Genomic DNA, 20,369 nt, shown 5'->3' on the forward strand with positions numbered 1-20,369 from the left:
ACATAGGTGAAACCGATCCGGAGAAGGTACGTGAGAGAGATTTTTTACCTTTATGGGATGGCACCACAAGACGTCGTTCGTTTGCAGAGCATAGAGCTCTGGCGGGTACATATGTCTGTATTAGCGAGTGAAGATAAGGGGGTGCCGCACCACTGGTGGTCTTGTAGACCAGGAGCAGAGTCTTGAATTTAATGCGAGCAAATATAGGGAGCCAATGTAGCTTAATGAATAGAGGAGTGACATGTGCTCTTCGGTTCATTAAAGATAACTCTTGCCGAAGCATTCTGGATCATCTGTAGAGGTTTTATTGTGCAAGCTGGAAGTCCACCCAGTAGCGCATTGCAGTAGTCCAGTCTGGACAGGACAAGAGCCTGTACGAGGACTTGCATAGCATGCTCTGATAAGAAGGGTCTAAGTTTCCTAATATTGTAGAGGATGAATCTACAGGACCGGACAGTGCTGGCAAGTGGCAACTTGATCTGTGAAGTTAAGCTGATCATCGATCACCACTCCCAGGTTTCTTGCCTTTCTGGAAGATGTGATGGTCGATGAGCCCAGTTGAATGGAGAGGTTGTGATGAGTCTTTGTGTCGGCCAGGATCACAGTTCTGTTTTTGTAAGGTTCAGCTGCAGATGATGGCCATTTATCCAGAGCGAGATATCGGCTAGGCAAGCTGAGATGTGTGCAGAAAAAGTTGGATCGTCAGTCCGAAAAGACAGGTAGAGTTGTGAATAATCATCCGCATAACAGTGATATGAAAAGCCATGTTTCCAAATGACAGAGCCTAGGGATGTCATCTATACGGAGAATAGCAACGGACCAAGCACTGAGCCCTGATGCACACCTGTGTCGAGATGTTGGCCTCAACTCTCCAGGATATTCTAAATGACCTACCTGAGAGGTAAGACCTGAATCAGTAAAATTTCAACTTTTCTTCTACTTCCGGTGGATTTACAGGACAATTTCGTTTGTGCGCCCTCTGTCGTTTCAAAGAATATCTCAAAGGCGAATGCGTCAAGTATAAACGTCTCGTCCGTTTGGGGAGTTGCGCGCGCGGTCATCGGAGGCTCGCGAAGCGGAGCCAGGCTTGTGTATAAACAGGCCTTAAAACACTTCTATGAATCTTCCACTGAAGTCCGTCTTGCAGTCTCCTTGTCAAACTGCTTGTTTTATTATCCAACTCTGTTATTAGTGATAACCGGTCTGACCAAAGCACGTGCGCACCCATTGTCAACAAAACACAGACATCAGTTTACACCTCATGTGATTCATATGCGGCATCTTTTAGCTTTGGGACAGCTCCATATATTAGTTTTAAACTAGTGGTGGGTATAGATTTTTTTTTAATCTAGATTAATCTAGATTAATTCCAAGATTAATCTAGATTAAAATGGCTCATTTTAATTCTGCCGAAGGCATTCAGAATATGTGTGCTACCCAAATAATGACTAAAAGTAAGTCTTTGAGAACGGGTTTCTCAAGCCAGGTGGCGCATTAGACCAGGGGCTCATCTCCTGTTTCCAAAATGCATCACAAACTGCTTGAGAAAGCTGTTCTACTATGATAATTGGTTATGAAAATTAAATTATGTTCAATAAGATGAACTTGTGTTTAATTCCGCATTAGCTAAGGGATGATTTGCGTTTAGGTGGTACTTGAGACTGGAAGAGCTCCTACATTACATTTACATTTAGTCATTTAGCAGACGCTTTTATCCAAACTGACTTACAAAGAGTGAGGGAGCAACAAGCGATATGTCATACAGGAGCCATAATACATTAGATCTCAATACAAAGTTACTGGTTTCAGCTAAAGCTAGACCACTACCTGTTGAGAGAAAGTTTTTTTTAAACCAATTCCGCATTGCACAAGGTGCAAACAACCTTAGTCTTGTCGATGTTTCTATTGGCAAGCTTCTTAAAAATTAATATTCCCTGAAGCAAACCCGGCAGCTTCATAGCTGCATCCATGTTAGCACGTCACGTTTGATGCGGTAATTTCACAGTAACGTTATGTTGTGTTCAGACCAAACGCGAATGGCGCGTCAAGCGCGAGTGATTTATATGTTAATGCAAAGAGCCAATAGACCTACTTGCTGCGCGAATCGCGCGAATGAAGCCCTGGTTATGAGATGATGAGGCGGCTTCTGCTTCCGCGAATGACGCGAATCACGCGAGTTGAAAAATCTCGTTCTCGCCCCGTACAGTGCAGTTAAGCTGGTATACATCCGCGCTAAAATATCAAGGTGAAAGTCATCATAGCTTGCGTAGTATAGACCCAGCTGCCAACCCAATTTTGAGAATAGATTAACGGCGACATTTTTTTTATCGCGCGATAAGAGTCTCACCGCCGTTAACGGCCCACCACTATTTTAAACGATCTCCAAAATCCAGCGTTATATCAATTGTTTATATAACATTCATCTCCCAAATGCAGTGAATAAACAAACAACTGAACTTCGCGAACGTATGCTCTATCTTTCCTGCTTACAAGTGAAAGTGACGTCTGCGCATGCTCCTCCTCCTGCGGCCGTGCCGCTTGCTTACATTTAGTCATTTAGCAGACGTGGGGAAAGCAATGGAAGCAATTGGGACAGCATAAGTACAACAAAAGCATAAGTGCAATCAAAAAAGAAGACTGCTCTCACATAACCTAACACACTATACATTAATATCCATTGTGAAACACCCAAAAGACGAAATCAAAGCTTCGAAAACAGGGAAAAACCCTGTTGCACACCGTTTCCCGGCGCTCAGAGGTCTCCGTCAAAAACGCGAGGCACCCAGCGCACAGAAGTAGCGTGTAAAACGCTCCCTGCCAACTGACAGACAGACAGACCAGTTTCAATTGTTATTATTTTGTTGAAATTGTTTGGAATTGTAACACCCTCCAAAAGCAATACAAATATATTTGTTTGTTTCCAAAAAAAAGTTTGAAACAAATGATAATTTTCTGAGATCTACACCCCCCTGACTTTACAAATATTGTGTTGGCTTTTTTGAGTGTCAGGGAATGTTCGTATCTTTTGTAATAGTTGTGTATAATACTCAGTTCTCCTCAGTGTTAAAAGAGGAATCTCAACTCTACAGTCACAACTGGACAGAGATCAAATATAAGATGCTGAAAAACAAATATTGTTGAATGTGGATGATCTGGAGGATTTCTCAGAATTTACTTATCATTGAATCATTGCTTAAACAGTTTCCAATTGTTCTCATTATAAGCTTAGTGAACTGTGACTAGAGACATGAGTGTTTAACTTTCTATTCAACTGAAAGAAAAAATGCACAATGTCACTGTTTTTTGTGTTGTTTTATTTATTAATGTAATTTTTTAAACATGCTAAATAATTGACATATGGATCAACAAGCCCTTGAGTAAATCAATTTACTGTAGAGTCCAATTTTATTATGAATGTACGTTTATATTGAAGTAGTGGATAACACTGAATTATGGGGTGGTGTTTTACTGTGAATATTTTAAGTGCAACAATTTTATGTTCTTTTATTACAACAGGCCAATATCGTCACAGATCTGTTTTGCTCGGAAACACTATAAAAAAAAAAAAATCTGGTCTGGAGTTGTACCAATGCTGGCACAGATGAGAAAAACGGATCCGTGCCGCTTTTGGCCCGTTGTGCCACAACGGCCTAATAGACTCATATCTCATATGCTCACATCCGCATTTATGCTCAGGGTGCAAGAAAACATCCGCTGCCCAACCGGAAGCCACTCATCTACCTAGAGCTGTGAACATGAGAGGGGAAGATGAATATTTGTACTTGCTGCTTACATTGAATTTGCCGGATTACAACAAAACAATGTTCGTGAGCATTGTGAGACTGTCAGCTGCCCCCTGTCTAGTAAAATGGAGAAGTACTTTAAACTATACATTTAAAAATACATGGACAGCTTGGATGCTATTAGCATCTAGCATGTGACGTTAAGGCTGGATAACACTGAATGACATCTTTACACCGAGTTTATCAACGATTTTGTATGAATCTGACCAGATATCAATAAAAAAGTTCCTCATAAAGACACATTTGTTTACATTTGTCATATGGCCCTGATATGCAGGTTTGCTGTAAGGAAAAAGACATCGCTTGGCTTTCAAAAGGTATAAATATTGTTTAAATACTGAATCGGTTTTAAAGTTGTTGTGATACAAACTTCACATAATTTAGAAACTTAAATTTGAATGTTTTTAAATAAATGTTCACGTTCTCACTTACCTCCCATTGGTATGTTACAAGTGTGATATTCAAATCATTAATACTAGGTTATATGTATTTTCTCAGCTCCCAGTCAGAATCAGATGACAGAGGAGATCAGGGAGAGGACGACATGTTTCTGAATTATGATTAAGTCAGAGAAGATAAAAAGTTAAGGAGCAGGACACACCAAGAGATATCTGTGACCTTAAGCTTCAAATGTAGTTTACCAAGGATCACAGATAAAGTCGTACTGTTAACCACAAGAAAATGAGAAACGGTTAAGAGGGATAACATACATCTTTTGAAATAGTAGTGAGCATTTTTACTGTGAACTGTGAAATTTCTTCATTCATTTTAATCATTCATTTAAATATTAATATATTTAATATATTCCAATATAAACCCTTATTTAAAACCCAGATTTTGCCCCTCGTTGACTAACATAGAAGTAAAAATACAATGGCAGTCAAAAGTGCCCCAGAACTGATTGCTGTCCTACATTCTTCGAAATGTCTTGAACCATGATCAAAAAAATTATAAAGTAATTGTTCCTACAATTGGAGTGAATGGGGTAAAGATGTTTAGTAATAAGCATTATTCCAACTGGGTTTCAGATCAAAGAAATGTATATATAACTCCAATGTGACTAAAGGATGATAGATTTTTCATTTTTGGATGAAGTATCCCTTTAAAAATACCTGCGGGACATTTCCATATATAACCATAAGGGGGCGCGAGTCTTTTTTCAGCCCTTATATAACATGCCTTGGCAGCGCGGCGCTCTTTTCAGCTGAGTCCGATATCAGGTCACAGCCAGCGCTGTACGTCTCCTGAAAGACCCAAACACAATCCAACAAAATGATCATCTATAAAGACATCATCACCGGTAAGAATGATCATAAACTTATCCTAACACACCAAAACATTTCGTTCCTGCCGATATTTTTGGTGTCTGATGCTGCTTAGTTGTCTTAAGACGCCGGGTTTTCCCGGTCTACTGCGGCCTAACTTACTGCAAAGCTGTTAGCATTGTGGCTAATCACGCTGTGAAGTTATAAAGGAATCTGTTATACTGCTGTCGTCAGCATTATGTTATATAGGTGTGTTCTTTATCAGTTCACGGCAAATAAACGCCTGAATAGTTACGTGTTTTAAACGTTTTTAGAGAAATTGTGCTTTAAAGTTAGTGTTAAAGTGGGTTTAGCAGTGTTTAGTTTAAACGCCGGTCGACCGGTATGCTAGTAGCTAAAAGTTGTGGTGGCTTGTGTGCGTTACAACGCTTGAACACCCCATGAACAATGTCGGTTAAAAGAAAATAAACGAGTTTTTTTGTTAATATACTTTGGTTTACCACTAAAACGGAACATTTCCTTGATGATTTCACAAACAGTTGTAAGATGATGAAATTACAGCTGAACAGGGCGTGTTCGTACTTCAGGCCATTTCGGTGTGCTCATCATCACTCGGCTTTTTAAATCTGTCTGACGAAGTGCCACGTACAAGCCAAACGTCATTTTGTTCTTGCTCTCGCTCCAACTTGTGTTCTTTGTTCACAGGGGATGAGATGTTCTCCGACATCTACAAAATCAAAGAGTCCGAGAATGGGATGATGATTGAAGTAGAAGGAAAGGTATGACTTCTCTCTTTACCAGGCATATGCTTTTTAAATGAAGTCTGGTAAATGGCCCATTAAAAGACGTACGATGATGATAAACTTAGGACACCTTTGAAGGTTACGACCAATGAAACGAAATCGTATACGGAGTATTTGTCTATGATGGGCTGTAGCCAGTAATGTTTTTATTTATTAATTCTCGCACATCCTTTCTATAAACCACATCTGTCTGTAAACAGGGATTTGCTGGTCCTTACAGTAGTTGTAATGTAGTCTAATATGCTTTCATAGGTTGTTGAAGTTTTAAAATAATTTGACAGTTTAGATACTGTAGATTTTCAGATTTTACTGTTCTCTGACCCAAGCAGTTGCATAGGACTAAACATTAAAAGGATCACATCAATTTAAGATTCAGCCGGTGTTGAGTAGATGTTTACCTTTCTTGATGCTTTTGATACTCTAGATGATCAGCAGGTCAGAAGGAGACATAGATGATGCCCTTATTGGTGGAAATGCATCAGCAGAAGTCCAGGATGAGGGCTGTGATTCTGCAACGGTCAGTGGTGTGGATATTATCCTCAACCACAAACTTCAGGAGACATCATATGACAAGAAGTCTTACACAGCACACATCAAGGACTACATGAAGGCGTAAGTGTTGGTCATCTGTCATTCCAGAAGAGAAAAAAATCATTGAAAAATCAGGCAACCATCGGTTAATTTAACTTATGTTGTATCTTGCAACAGACTTTGTGTACTGTAAATATCTTTTAAGGGTGCTTAACTATGCCATTTTAGTAGAGTATCATTTTTTTTTAATAGACCGGGTATATGTGTTAGTGATTTTTTTTACCTAATACTTTTATGCTTTCTTTGACAGAGTGAAAGCTAAACTTCAAGAGATGGCACCTGACCGGGTAGACCCCTTTATGGCTAACGCACCTGCTGAGGTCAAGAAAATTTTAGGCAACATCAAGAACTTTCAGGTAGATTGGCGTAAATACATTTATTTTTATTGTACTTGTGGTGGGAATTTTCTTTTGAACGCACGGTGATGCAAAGTCTTGGTACACCTTTGGAGGTCATGAGCAATGAAACGAATCTAAATGCTGAAGCAGGGGTGTCAAAATTATTATACTTGCGTGAAAGTACAGAAAAGGAGGAAATTTTACCCGAAGTATCTAGTCAAAAATGTACTTAAGTATAATTTACTGTAGTAACTTTTTACTTTCACTTAAGTTTTAAAATGGTAAGAATTAAATGATTATTGTTCAAAGATGTATTCTCCCAATATTAAGTGAATGAACATTGAGTGGGAGACCAAGGATACATTTCATCTTCCATAAATCCTTACTAACACAACTAAAGGAAAATAACTTGCTACGATGTGATGGGGTGTGTCTCAATCAGCTATAGTGGCCATTTTAAGGGCTGTATCATTTGGAAATCCCTGCACTGAAACATTTGTTCGCTAAAGATTCCCACAATGCAACTCAAAAACCAGTGAGTTTTACTATAGTCAGTTCACTGTATAATGAATATTTTTGTGATTATTAAGTACTCTGTTTAAACAATAGTTATATAACATTAATATGTGTTACATAAATACTGTAAAATAAAACAGAACTAAAAATATTCCAAAAGCCAACATCTACAGTATAAATTGAACTGAAAAAAGGTCAACGGGGATCAGAGAGCTTACTAGCCATTATATAAAGCTTGAATCATCAGAATACACATCGGTTTCGGCCGATTACAATTACAAGAAATCTGTACTTGGTATCGGCGGCAGAAATCCTGATCAGAGCACCCCTAGCAACCAGGGTTTTTGCTGGCTCAAAATGAAGTGGCGGTGGTGCCATCCTGATCTTGTACACACACACACACGTAGCCCTACAATACCTTTTAGTGGCTTAACCAAAGTGACTTTGACATATTAAATGTTCTAATAAAATTAGATATGACAATTTTTAATCAAATGAAGCTCTTTTTATAATTTTACAACTAACTTTTCAGCCCACAATAGCCAACTGAATTAACCAGTCTTACTAAATGAGCAAAGCTCATTCACATCTTGCGTTCTCTCTGGTTCACTTTAAATGATTCAATGATCTCTTGTATTCGGTAGTGACTGAAAAGTTCAGTAGTTTAAATTAATCTGTTCAAATGAGCAATTCGTGTGAGAGTCGTTCTGAACGCAATGAGCCTTCATACTGGCAAACTCGCTGTGTACAGTATACGCTGATTCAACGATACAACTGCACAGCTAGACATTACAATGATGTACGTCATGTTAATTTAAAAGAACAAATGCTTTATTTCAATTTATATTTGCATTATATTACATGAACAGAACCAAATCTGCTGTCATCGTATTTGCATTTCCCGAAGATAGATATCATTTTAAGGGTAAATTACACTGCCCATCCAAAAAGAGTCATCACCTAGATTTAACAAAATGGGTAGGAGCCTCCCATTGGATTGGAGGTCTAGGTTCAGCAACGTTATGTGCAAAAAGAATAAGGTCAGCTGACTACCCGAATATACTGAATGACCAGGTTATTCCATTGAAGTTCTGGACATTGCAGAAGCTTATCAAAACGGATGCCACAGTGAATGCTTGTCGTAATCAAACCTAAAGGCAGTCCAACAAATTATTTGTGTGGGTGTTTTGGACGGGCAGTTTATAAAAGAATGGGATGAAATAATGGAGAAGCTGCAGTTAAAGATTTTTTTCTATTGGATGAGTTCTCTGTATTCCAGTTAAAAGAAACTAACTGAAATATCTTTTTAAAGAAACTAGAAAAAATGTGCTGGTTCTGTTGTGTGTGAAAATCTAAAAATTTGAGTTTAGGATTGAAAATATGCTTTTAAGTGAAAAACTAAAGTATGAGATGCGACACCCTGCATGATCTGATTAAAAATGTCTTTCTATAAACACTTAATTTCAGTTTTTCACTGGTGAGTCCATGAATCCAGATGGCATCATCGGTCTCCTTGACTTCCGTGAGGATGGCGTCACACCATACATGCTCTTCTTCAAGGATGGCCTGGAGATTGAGAAATGCGTAAGTTTCTGCATTTTTAATGTTATTCATGTTTTAAAAATGTTAGATTACTTTAGATTTTGATTTTTTTATATACACATTTAAGAAGTACTTTGCATGCAGCATCCACTGATAGACCTGTTGCCACAATCAGGGGCCTTTGGGTTTGCACAAGGATGCAACAGTATTCCTTCTTGTGTCTTTTCGTCATCAGAAAGGTGGCTGAAATTGACAAAATTAAGCAGAACATATTTCATTAACTTTCAGAAGTATGAACTGTTTAACGTTTTACTGCGTTGCACTTTATAGGTTAAATGTCTTTGTTTAATTGTGTGACTTACTGTTGGCATGCAATCAAATGGGTTTTGTCATAAAAGGATATTAATGGGTTTAAGTAATTTACAGTTTGTTTTTAAGCATGTTTTTCTTCTCTTTCTCTTTATAGTAAATTTACCAAGTGTTTTCGGCCTCTGCTTTGTGGATTGGGCCCGTGGATAAACCAGTCATTCCCCTCATCCTTTCCATCAGGACCAGAGGCTCTTTTAACTTCACGAGGCTACTGTTTTCATTTCTTGAATGACGTCCGTTCACACTGAGAAGATGTGATGGTCCCTTCACGAAACTAAAAACAGGACTTTTAGCAAGCCAAACCACAGTGTGAAAATATTGTGGTTAAAAACTGAATTATTTCGGGGTTTTCTTTTATTCGGTCATCTCGGAGTTAAAGTTGACTGCTGGCTTCTCATCTGCTCTGCATGTCAGCTTCTTGTTTCAGCAGATGTACAGTTGTATTCTCCCTCCCCCCTTCCCGTTGAATCACAGGATTGTATAGGATTTCTTGGCACCATTTGTGAAAATAAAGTCAAGCTGCTGGCTAATGAAAATTGTTGCCTTTGTTAACTGTTCATAGTTGTGTGTGGCATAATAAACAAGCAACCTCAATATATGCTTGCCATTGTTTGACTAGAACTGTTGGGTGACATGGTAAAAGCAAACTATATTTGAATAGGTGTGCTAAAGGAGCAGGAGACTTTCTGATCTTCCATGTACAAACTATATTCCTAAAAAATCTGTTTAGTAAGTGCATTCAAATACTGTTTTGTTATCTCAAACCATTAAAATGGTTGTTTGTGCAAATAAGATTAAGAATTAAATGGTGCTTTAATTACAAATTCATAATACTATGGAATAATGTGTGAAACAATGTTTAAAAATGACAGCAGTAGTTAGGTTTTTGAGGAAAAACTAGGTACTAGCGATAATCAGGTGTCATCCACATGATCCCAACTGATCTTAGCGAGTTAATATAGAGGTTTGTAGATCTGTTGATAAAAATAGGCACTATCCAGTAAATGGTATGCTGACAAACTCATTCCATATCTAAATCGTTATTAACAATTATGTGTATAGACCTAGTTTAATGTGGGATAAATTCGAAAAAGTTTAGGGTGTTACATTCATGTACAAGATAAATTCAAATGACAAAAAGGGCTGAAAATAAATTATGTATTAAATGTTTTAAATCCATTTATTTTTTAACACTATATCAAAGTAAAAAATTGGATGCTTAAGATACGTAGAACCTGAAAGCTAGAACATAATTAAAAATGACAAACGCACAACACAATAAGGTGTTAGGCCCTGCAGACAGTGCTTAGGTTACTTTGCTAAAATTTCACTTGGAAATAAAATTAGGATTATAGATCATTGGTTGAGATGAGGAATAAAACCCGTCACACATAAAAAGCTCTTTGTTTTAAAAATCAAATCATGAAAAGAGTTTAAGATATTTCACCCAAAAATGAAAAAATTAAATTCTGTTAATGACTGTTCTCGGACTGTTCCTAACCTGTTTACATGTCTTTGTTCTGCTGAACACAAAGGAAAATTAGTAAGATTGTCAGCAACCATACAGATTTACATTTATGCGTTTGGTAAGCGCTTTTCTCAGAGCAATTTACAGTGCATCCTCTATACATGACTTTTTTTATCAGTGTGTTCCCTGGGATTGAATACATAATGTTTTTAGCGCAATGCTCTACCAACTGAGCTACACATGTGCTGTCAACTGAACTAAACAGATCTCATCCCATTGACTCCCATAGTATTTCCCATACTATGGCATTAAATGGGCAATGAGATCTTTTTTGGATATTGACATTCTTCCAAATATCTTCCTTTGTGTTAAGCAGAACAAAGAAATGTATGCAGGTTTGAAACAACCCGAGGATGAGAAAAGTACAGAATCTTGATTTTTGCGTAAAATATCCCTTTAAATCTGTTCCGTAAAATCAGACATACAGCACAGCACAAATACTTTGTTATAAATACTCATTGTGACATCAGTTTTTGATGGTTTGTAGAAGAGACAGAAGTTATTGCAATTTGGTCATCAAAAGAATGTAAGTCTTCCAGTAAAACAAAAGTTGAAACAATCTCAAAAAAACTTTACAAAAACTTTATTTCAACATCATCAAAACACACAATGTAAAAAGCCTATTTTCTAAGCAGAAAATAACTTTACAGTTATATAACAGCTTGTTCTCTTTAAAACATTAGCATATTTATACATAAAAACATCATTTGAAATTAAACACCATCTTATGATCCTTCTGTAGTTTGTTATAATGTGAATCCAAAAAAGTGAAATTCTTTACATAAACTGCTCAACGCTGTAAAACCCACAAAGGTTTCTGAAATGTCTAAAAACAAACAATGAGCGATATCTAGAAATAATACCATTTTGCAGTTCTTTGGGAAGGTTAAGGTTTTTTATGATAGCCACTAATTTCAATAAATGGGTCCAGGGCTCATTACTGTGCTGTAAAAACGCTCAGTCACTCTTTTCTTCAGCTGGATAGTGCCTGTACTCTGGTTTAAGCTCCCAGGTGTTTTTGTGGGTGCCTTTGACATTGTAGATGCCAATGTCTCGAAGAATCTCCTTCAAGTAAATCTGCAGAATACAAAAGAAATCAACCCTTTTGGCTTCTGCACAACCAACGCTTCAGCACAAAAATAGACACAGAGTACAATATCAGGGGATCAATTATCTAATCTAGTAACAAGCACCTCACAATATTTTATGAAAATATATTATTTAAATTGCCACAGAAGGTCAGATGGATTTTCCAGTACTTGGAGGTTTTTCTTCTGCGGTTTCTTAAGAATGTTTAGAGTATTCATGAATATATTTATTTTTACCCATATTTCATAAAATCTTATCCATTAAAAATGTCTTTTAATTAAATAGTTATTTTAAGAAAAGTGTTAATTTCTACATTACGAACATTTTTATACATCGCTCTATTTCAGTGATATCTGTAAGGTATAGAGACAATTTGTAGGTTATCCCACATAAAAAGTTGTTCAACTCACCACAGGCTGTTTTGTGATATCAACAAGATCCTTAATATTATAATACTGATGCTTCTCAAAGGCGGAAAACAGCATGTCCTGCACCTGCTGTTTATCTGCACGTGCCCTCTTCCCTTCTTCTTTCTTCCTCTTCTCATAGTCCAGCTGTGACAGAGAGGGAGCAAATACAGTGTGATAGTCACATATCACATATATAGACACACATCTGCAAGATTACGGAAAAGCTTGACTTACGTTATAGGTGTGATTAGCCACAGGTTTGTAGTTGGTGGTAACAGCTTTACCAAGCTGTTGGGTGAATCTGAGGGGTTTGGATGACTCCTCAATCTGCAGTCTGTAACAAAAGAAACATGTATTTTAAGTTCTAGCAACATACACATAACGAGAGGTTGTTTAGCATAATGAACTTCTTGTGCATCGAGAGCAAAGGTATCAAAAACAAACTGAGTGTTGGCACCATAGCAGGTGAGATGTACCGATCCTTCCAAACTTCATTGGGCCATGTGCTTTCAATGTTTTGAAAATTGCATTTGCTAGTATATTGGCTACAAAAACTACAGCACACATCACAATGACTTGTTTCTTAAGATGCTTAATAAATATGAGCATTAAATACATTGCATTACAGATAGTCAACAGCAATTATAACTAGTGATAGACTGATATATTTCCGTGGCAGATATATATATTTTTACAAATGGACAAAAAAAATTCTGTTTGGCCGCCGCACAGCACATGAGCATTTTATTCATAAACATGACACCAAGATGTAAAGCAGGCATTTGCCACTTACGCCGGGGCCTCACCAAAATAATTTTTTATTATTATAGTATAATCATTTTATAGTTTAAAGAGTTTTAAACTGTGAGAGACCACAAACATGAGGACAAAAAATCCTATATTTAATCATTTTGCTCCTATATTGTGTGGTGCGCCGTGATGTCAAGAAAGTCCTGACTTTGAAGAAAGGAAATCTAGCAAACTCTCTCAAGATTTTAGATAAGTTTTGTTTTTATTTCACTGTATGTTTATTATACAGTATATGTGTTCAATATAAACAAAAGTGGACATATGACCTATTATGTGATTGTTGAGAAATTATAAAAGCAGCGTCGTCTAAAGCATTTGAGGTGGCACAGCACTAGATACAATGTTATTGTAACTTTCAAATATTGTTGTATTTGTCTTCACAGTAAGTACAAGAAAATATTAATACTGTTTTATAAAAAAGTTGCTCTTCCAATGTTCTTCCAATCCGGTTCATTCACTCTTAACAAACACCACACCACAGGAAAATCTGATAAAAGAATCTGTAGAGCCGTTCAAGATCAAGGGGAGAAAACGGCCCGATTATCTTGTGGTGAGGCCCCGGCTTTAGTAATGTAATATGACCACAATAAAATGGGTTGTGTAAGGTAAATGAGATGCAAAAATTGTATGGTAAGTATCAACAAAATGTGTAAATTGCTATATTTTATTCATATAAAGCCATGTTTAGCTGCCTACAATTCATTTAATGTCATGTATTTTAATGTTTTCAAGTCTGGAATTAACTTGGCACGTAACACAATAATTGTTCATTTAGTTTCACCAACTTTCTGTATGTTTCTCATTTACTCATTTAATTGCATTAGGGTTATATTGGCCTCTTATCGGCCAATAAGCCAAATACTTACTTAATATAGGTATCGACATAGGCCATTAAATAAAAACATATTACAACAGCTTATACAACTGGAGTTTCATTTCATATATGTGACCCTGGACAACAAAACCAGACTTAAGTAGCATGGGCACATTTTTAGTAATCGCCAAAAATACAATGTATGGGTAAATTTTTTATTTTATGCAAAAAATCATTAGGATATTAAGTAAAGATCATGTTCCATGAAGATATTTTATTCATTTCCTACTGTAAACAGTTGTTGTTCCCCAAGATAGTGTCCTATCCTAACAAACCATATATCAATAGAAAGCTTATTTCTTCAGCTTTCAGATGATGTAAACATCTCAATTTCGAAAAACTGGATTTGTCGTCCAGGGACACATATTGTCTTATTTAATTTTATAAAACGGTCAGTTCTGGTCCTTGATTCTGATTGGCTGAGCGGAGTTCTAAGCCGTTATAAAATACCCTGGTAACCCACTGCTTCTTGGGGCATATTGCTTTAAACCACTTCTCTTTATTTCAATAAACACAGTATAGTTTTATGTACAGCTGCTTTGCAACAATGAAAAACTGTGAAAAGTGCCAGCCCTATATAAATAAAATTGCTATGTTAATGTGTGCATAAATGTGCTATAATGTATACAAATTATATTACCTCTTAAGCCTCATGTAGTTTTCACCTACTGCCGGTCTGCATTCAGCTCTCTGTACCACCATTCCTTCCAGTGCAATTTTGTCTTTGTGAGAGAAAAGAGACATTAAGACTTGGTTGTAACTGATCAATCTCTGCTGCAACACACAGTGTATCACTGCTCTCATCATTGCATCTTTAATAAGAAAAATAGTAGTCGGTTCTGCTCAGTATCACTGCTCCAGGCTGTGATGTGTGATTGTTGCACACATGACTACCGTTCATAACTCTCCAATTCTACAGTTTTATTAAGGGTTGCACACGTACTGTTGTTTTGTTGACTGAAATGTTTAAATATCTGTATTAATGGCAATAAAGCAACCACACACAGTGTTTCACACTTAGTTGGCCTTTTGGTCTTTGCCAGCATTTGTTTAAATCAGCCAGCAGACCTGTGCATTTAGTTTAAGGCTTGAACTCCAATCAAGCAAGGAGCGACGTTGAGGACTCACCTGGGCCTGTACCTGTACCTGGGCCGCTGGCCTCAGCATCTGACTGCCCTATAAAAGGGATGGCAACATGAGAACAAGGGGGACATTCACCATAAGATAACGGCAGGCGATGCCTCACGGAAGTTTCTCACAAAGCAGTCAGCGGAAGCACATACACACACACACACACACACACACACAAACAAAAACAGACAATCCATGGAGGTGGGGCAAAAAGTGATGTAATTTCTGTACAATATTTGCTATAATAAAAGTTTATATTAATATTAATATAACGTTTACCAAAATTTGTCATTGAAAATGTTTCTGTTCAGTGAAATCAAATCAAATATTGACCTAAAATGTATTGGAAAAACTTTACTAAAGGAAAAATTTAAATGTTGCCTCAAAAATAAAATTAAATAAGTTTAAAGCACTAAGATTTTTTTTTTTTTTTAAACTAAATCAAAATTGAAATAATCTTATATAGCAACCTAAAAATAACAAAAGCGTTTAACAAAGTTGCCAAATCTAAATTTAATATAAAAAAATGAAAACCCTAAAAATAAAACCAATTTAAAAGATGAATAAATCTAAACTAAAATCAAAACTATAATAACTTTTAAATCCCCCATAGACTACATTACTTACCATCAAAATATGAGGAGTATATCACAAAATAGAAAAAACGCTAAACTTTAAAAGGTATTTATTGGACAAAATTATTTGGAAATATAGGTTTAATATACAAAACTAAAGAACATAGAGATTAAAACATAAACTGAGTACATTTATTATCAGATGTTAATGTTTATCTTGTTTTTTGTTGTGAAAAAGCTATTCTTATGGACAGCCTTAGAAAGCTTTGTTTCAAAACTGGACATCACTTTTGGCCACACACAACAACAAACGGTCAAATTAGATTAATTGAAACGAATGAGTCAATGAATCAGAAACCCATGCTTACCCTAATCCCAACATTCTAGATGGCCCTACTCCACAGCCCACTTAAGATTTTTTTCAAATCAGTGTAGATTCATAAATGTATTATTCACTCTACGAGCAACACGTATATTTTATATATAAAAGTGAACATGTAGGATATAGATGTTTATTTAGAGTAGCAAAAATAATGTCCTTAGCAGTAAAGCTGCAATGCATTTGCATTGTATTTCTTGCATCTTTATCACCATTTTTTTTGGTTCCTTAGCTCTATGTATCCTCAAGATTTTTTTATGCTTGCATCCTTATGATCTGTGCATTTTAGCAGAAACTTTCATCCAAAGTAATATATTTAGTTCACATCTTCCCTGGTAAATCAAACCCATGACCTTAGCATTGCTAAGGCCACGTTCCACCTGTTGAGCTAGAGGACATCAGTGCGCCACTACAAATAAAACAGACAAATCACAAGAATCTAAACTGTTACCTTAAAGGTCAGTCCATTAATCTAATAAGTAATTAACATAGATACTTTAGTACTTGTACCTATAGTGTGCTAACAGTGGACTTGACTAAGAAAGTACTGCTTAGGGTTAGTACCAAGTTATTATATTTACTGTAATAAGTACACAGTATGTACATGGGAAACAGGATTGTAAAATAAGGTGCTAACCAAATATGAATGGGTATTTTTGCACTCAGGTACATTGGAACAATCGTGTCACGGAAAAATTATGTGGATGTCAAGTAAAGTTGCACTAGCACAGACAACACCCAAAGCAAAATCAATTCCATGTAAAATAAACAATCTTTAAGTAGATTTGGCTTCAGTGGAATCAGAAAACAAACTCTGCTACTACCAAAACACACTCACACACTGATTGAGAGGCAGAGATCGGGCAAATTAAAAGACATCTGATCAAAGCTATTATTGCCTTATATCAGATTTCTCTCAAAATAGACAAAAAAAAGCAGCTGTGAAGAAACCAACAAATAATTAACAAAAGAGGAAATAAATTAGAATAGGTAAACAAAGAGTATGTGAAAAGCTGAATTTGCAGAAAGTTTCACAAACTGCATAAAAAGACTTACCAAATGAGCTGTTTAAAAGCAAAATTTAATATCAAGGATAACCATGGCACATTATACTATTATTACTAAATCATTAAAGTTTGTTTAAAAATTAAAATGCAGTCATCATTTACGCTGCAGTTCGCCCTCTTGTCATGTCAAACCTATAAGACTTTCTGTCTTCAGGATCAAAATGACAAGAGGGTTAGTAAATGATGACAGAATTTTCATTTTCGGGTGCTTTACATGCAGTTCAAAACATTTAAATCTATGTTAAGTATACTTTAAAAAGTTTATTCGTCATTTAATTGTTTCAACATATTTACACTTTCGCATTTTTTAACTTGCAGTATATAAATTTGGAAGATCTGGTATCATGCTATGTCATGCATTCTGACTCCTTTAAACTGTTAAACGTGCTGGCTTCTCATGCTTAACATGGTCAAGTTGTTAAAAAGCAAGTTGGACGTATGACGTAGTATTTCTGTACTTAAAGGAACACTCCACTAGTAGCACCGCGTTCAAAAACGATTCAATTGTTTCGATATATTTCCTATTAAAAACTTGATTCTTCTGTACTTATATCGTGTGCTAAGACTGGCGGAAAATGTAAAGTTTCCTTGAGTCACTTAAGTAATCAAGGTTGATATAGGATATAGAAAGTAGTTAGTAACTAGTAATTATTAACATTTCAGAGATATTTACCGAACACTGGTCAGGATGGGCTGCGCTGCAGCTCATTACTTTTGCGATAGTGAAGTTAAGGAGTGTCTGTTTTTTCATGGCATTTCAATGAGGAATGTTATATAAACAGTGGATATAACGCTGGATTTGGAGAACGTTTGAAACTGATAGATGGCAGGGTCCCAGCAGAGGTCGCGTTTACCGACAGTTCTCTGTTATTGACAATGTTTTTTATACCAGTCACGGTAAAATCTGAAGGCCAGTTTGTTATTCCTTTTTTTGTCGAGTTGGTAGTATCCGATAATTTCCTTTCCGTAGGGACCCATACGTTTCCAATTCATAAGGCTACTCATAAACGCCTCGTCCATTCAGGAAAACTGTTAGTCCTTATTGACTTTTTCTTCATATAATAGAAGTCAATAGGGACCAGTGGTAAATGATGACAACATTTTCGATTTGGGGGTTAACTACCTTTAATCATGACTTGACTTAATTTTACATATTGCTTCCTGGAACATACTGCATAGTTATATGTTTTTCTTTTCAGCTGATTTTTCTTTCATGTCTTTCCATTTTTTGTTTTCCACAAAGTTAAGCTTGATATGGATTTGAGATGACACAAGCCTCCGACTTGCCGTAGAGCGCGCAAACCCAGAAAAGGAGGGGCAATGTATATTAGCTAATACGTTTAAATTTTGAGTGATGCGTGACGTTAACTTAACTTCGATCGGTGCGCGACGGCGTATGACGTTAATTTAGCACCAGCCGGCGCTTATTTAACCACTGGCGGCGTTAAGAAATCGGGGTTTTAATATTAATACGGCGATCAAAACCATGCGAAATGTGATCCTGTTGGTTTTCGATAGACCCTCTCGTCGCGTGCTCTCATTCGTCGCGATTACGTCACAAACATGCTAATTTTGTCACCTTGCACCATAGTGAAGGAAAAAGATTATGACAGATTTTTTACGACCCTTTCCGTCTAAATGACGGACAATGAAAAGTTTAGCGCAAACTCTGGGCCCCAGTGCTAAAATATGCCGGACATGAACTGCACGCGGTAGGTCAAATTAAGTCATACCTCTGTGTTTTGTTGGCAATCTGCGTGTACGTGCATAATGTACAAAACACGAAGGGATTAATGTGATGATGTGTTGCTTGCTCGTGCTATAGTTCCATCCCACTCTCCCCACTAGTCCCACCTCTAGCAGCTCCTGTTTTTCCAGAAATAATCGTACAGCTATATCTCTCTTGATCAAACTAAATACTCTCCGAAGATACGACGTATGCAATACTTAGTATAGGCACTCAAGATTTATACGAGATTGCCAGAAACTGCCTGTGATACACGATCTTTACTGTCTTAACTATAAGTATTTTGTGAATTTTATTGTTTGATTTTTGTAATGTGTAACTATTAAGAATAATAATTTGTCTGAATTATTCTGCCCTGCAAAGGCAAATGACAATATCATTTTTGGGTCTAAAATTAGTTATAGATATTTTTGGGCCATTAATTGAATTAAAAATGGAATTTTGGAATCTATTATAAATATTCCCCATAGTAAAATCTTATTTAATAATATTACTATTGATATATTATTAAATATGGGTTACGTATTACAGGTTTACTAACTTAATATAAATTATTTTCATATTATCAATTACTATCTTTGCTATTTACAGTGCACAATGTTTTAAATGCATTAGTTTCAGTCTGCATAATCTCATTTGACAAGCACGTCTAGAACAAAGAAACATTACATTTTGCCAGCTGTTGGTCTTCTTACCTGTAGAACTTTCTGTAAATACAGCCAGAGTCTGTCCACCAACAGTCTGAAGAGTGAATGGATGGTCTCTGGGTGCTCGTACCACAGAAGCTTTCTCCCCTATGCTGTCTATAATGGTCAGGTCCTCATTGAGTGTGAATGAAACCTGTTAATACAATCATAACATAAAACTAATCCGTTTTCAGACTAATAGAAATCCAATGGCAGAGTAAAGTTAAACGTTTCATGAAATTTACCTCCGCTTTGCCCTGATTCCTGTACAAACAGAAACAACGTGTTTGAATGTTACAATGTATATATAAATATATATGCTTGCGAAATGAACTGACATGCATATAAATGGAAACATACTTTGCAATTCGAAGCTTTCCGACCTCTCCTCTCCCTGTTGCTTTTGACCATTGCTGTGATAAATACTTTGGGACCTACGACAAAAAAATCACATTCTGAAAATCTATTTCAATAATTACTCAAACTTTCTCAAAATAATATGCGTTTGTATGTTATTTGTAAATGTTGAAGCCATGCACTGATCTTTTAAACAACATAAAAGGAGTACTAAAACAGAATTATCTGGCAGCATTAGCACTAGCAGTACTCTTCATTGAGCTAACAGCGCTTACTTTCACTAGCCATACACCAGTATTTTGTTTTGCGCCTGTTAAATCCACATCCCCCTTGTCCGACATCGTTGTTATTATAAATTGAGATTTTTAAATGCTTATTTCATGTGGATTGTTTGCTCTTCTTCTATGACGCCACACACTAGCCAGTGTACTGTTCTACCAACAACAGATGCAACAGACTAGAGCCGGTTGTACGGTGACCCATAAGGAC

General features: G+C 36.4%; 2 protein-coding genes and 2 non-coding genes across 5 annotated transcripts; 3 read left to right on the top strand and 1 right to left on the bottom strand.

The window, feature by feature from the left end:
• Positions 1-4,958: 4,958 nt before the first annotated feature.
• tpt1 (tumor protein, translationally-controlled 1) lies at positions 4,959-9,823 on the top strand. Its single transcript, XM_056738767.1, has 6 exons — positions 4,959-5,103; positions 5,774-5,847; positions 6,296-6,483; positions 6,713-6,818; positions 8,784-8,900; positions 9,325-9,823. Exons 1-6 carry the CDS (start codon positions 5,076-5,078, stop codon positions 9,325-9,327), a joined length of 516 nt encoding a protein of 171 aa, XP_056594745.1. The 5' UTR covers positions 4,959-5,075; the 3' UTR covers positions 9,328-9,823.
• Positions 5,916-5,986, top strand: LOC130414657 (small nucleolar RNA SNORD58). The gene has a single exon (XR_008905638.1). It is a non-coding gene; the product is annotated as a small nucleolar RNA SNORD58 (small nucleolar RNA).
• On the top strand, positions 9,000-9,131 carry LOC130414677 (small nucleolar RNA SNORA31). The gene has a single exon (XR_008905642.1). It is a non-coding gene; the product is annotated as a small nucleolar RNA SNORA31 (small nucleolar RNA).
• Positions 9,824-11,316: 1,493 nt separating the features above from the next.
• On the bottom strand, positions 11,317-20,346 carry gtf2f2a (general transcription factor IIF, polypeptide 2a). Of its 2 annotated transcripts, XM_056732271.1 has the most exons (9): positions 20,156-20,346; positions 19,884-19,957; positions 19,769-19,787; positions 19,533-19,677; positions 15,067-15,114; positions 14,579-14,660; positions 12,489-12,588; positions 12,255-12,398; positions 11,317-11,832 (listed from the first exon to the last, which is right to left on the bottom strand). In XM_056732271.1, the coding sequence occupies exons 1-9, from the start codon at positions 20,219-20,221 to the stop codon at positions 11,713-11,715; spliced, it is 798 nt and encodes a 265-aa protein (XP_056588249.1). In that variant the 5' UTR covers positions 20,222-20,346; the 3' UTR covers positions 11,317-11,712. The 2 variants fall into 2 exon arrangements, with proteins under 2 accessions (XP_056588249.1, XP_056588258.1); XM_056732280.1 differs by lacking the exon at positions 15,067-15,114.
• Positions 20,347-20,369: the final 23 nt, after the last annotated feature.

Source organism: Triplophysa dalaica, chromosome 2, assembly GCF_015846415.1.
Source record: "Triplophysa dalaica isolate WHDGS20190420 chromosome 2, ASM1584641v1, whole genome shotgun sequence".
Lineage (NCBI taxonomy): Eukaryota > Metazoa > Chordata > Actinopteri > Cypriniformes > Nemacheilidae > Triplophysa > Triplophysa dalaica.

Excerpts from the sequence above, each read along its gene's own strand:
- gtf2f2a (XM_056732271.1), bottom strand. The coding sequence starts at position 20,221 with ATGTCGGACAAGGGGGATGTGGATTTAACAGGCGCAAAACAAAATACT. Across the intron at positions 15,115-19,532 it reads ATTTACAGAAAGTTCTACAG|GGCAGTCAGATGCTGAGGCC; the intron begins GTAAGAAGACCA and ends TCCCTTTTATAG. Across the intron at positions 12,589-14,578 it reads AACTACATGAGGCTTAAGAG|ACTGCAGATTGAGGAGTCAT; the intron begins GTAATATAATTT and ends CTTTTGTTACAG.
- tpt1 (XM_056738767.1), top strand. The coding sequence starts at position 5,076 with ATGATCATCTATAAAGACATCATCACCG. Across the intron at positions 5,848-6,295 it reads TGATTGAAGTAGAAGGAAAG|ATGATCAGCAGGTCAGAAGG; the intron begins GTATGACTTCTC and ends TTGATACTCTAG. Across the intron at positions 6,484-6,712 it reads ATCAAGGACTACATGAAGGC|AGTGAAAGCTAAACTTCAAG; the intron begins GTAAGTGTTGGT and ends TTTCTTTGACAG.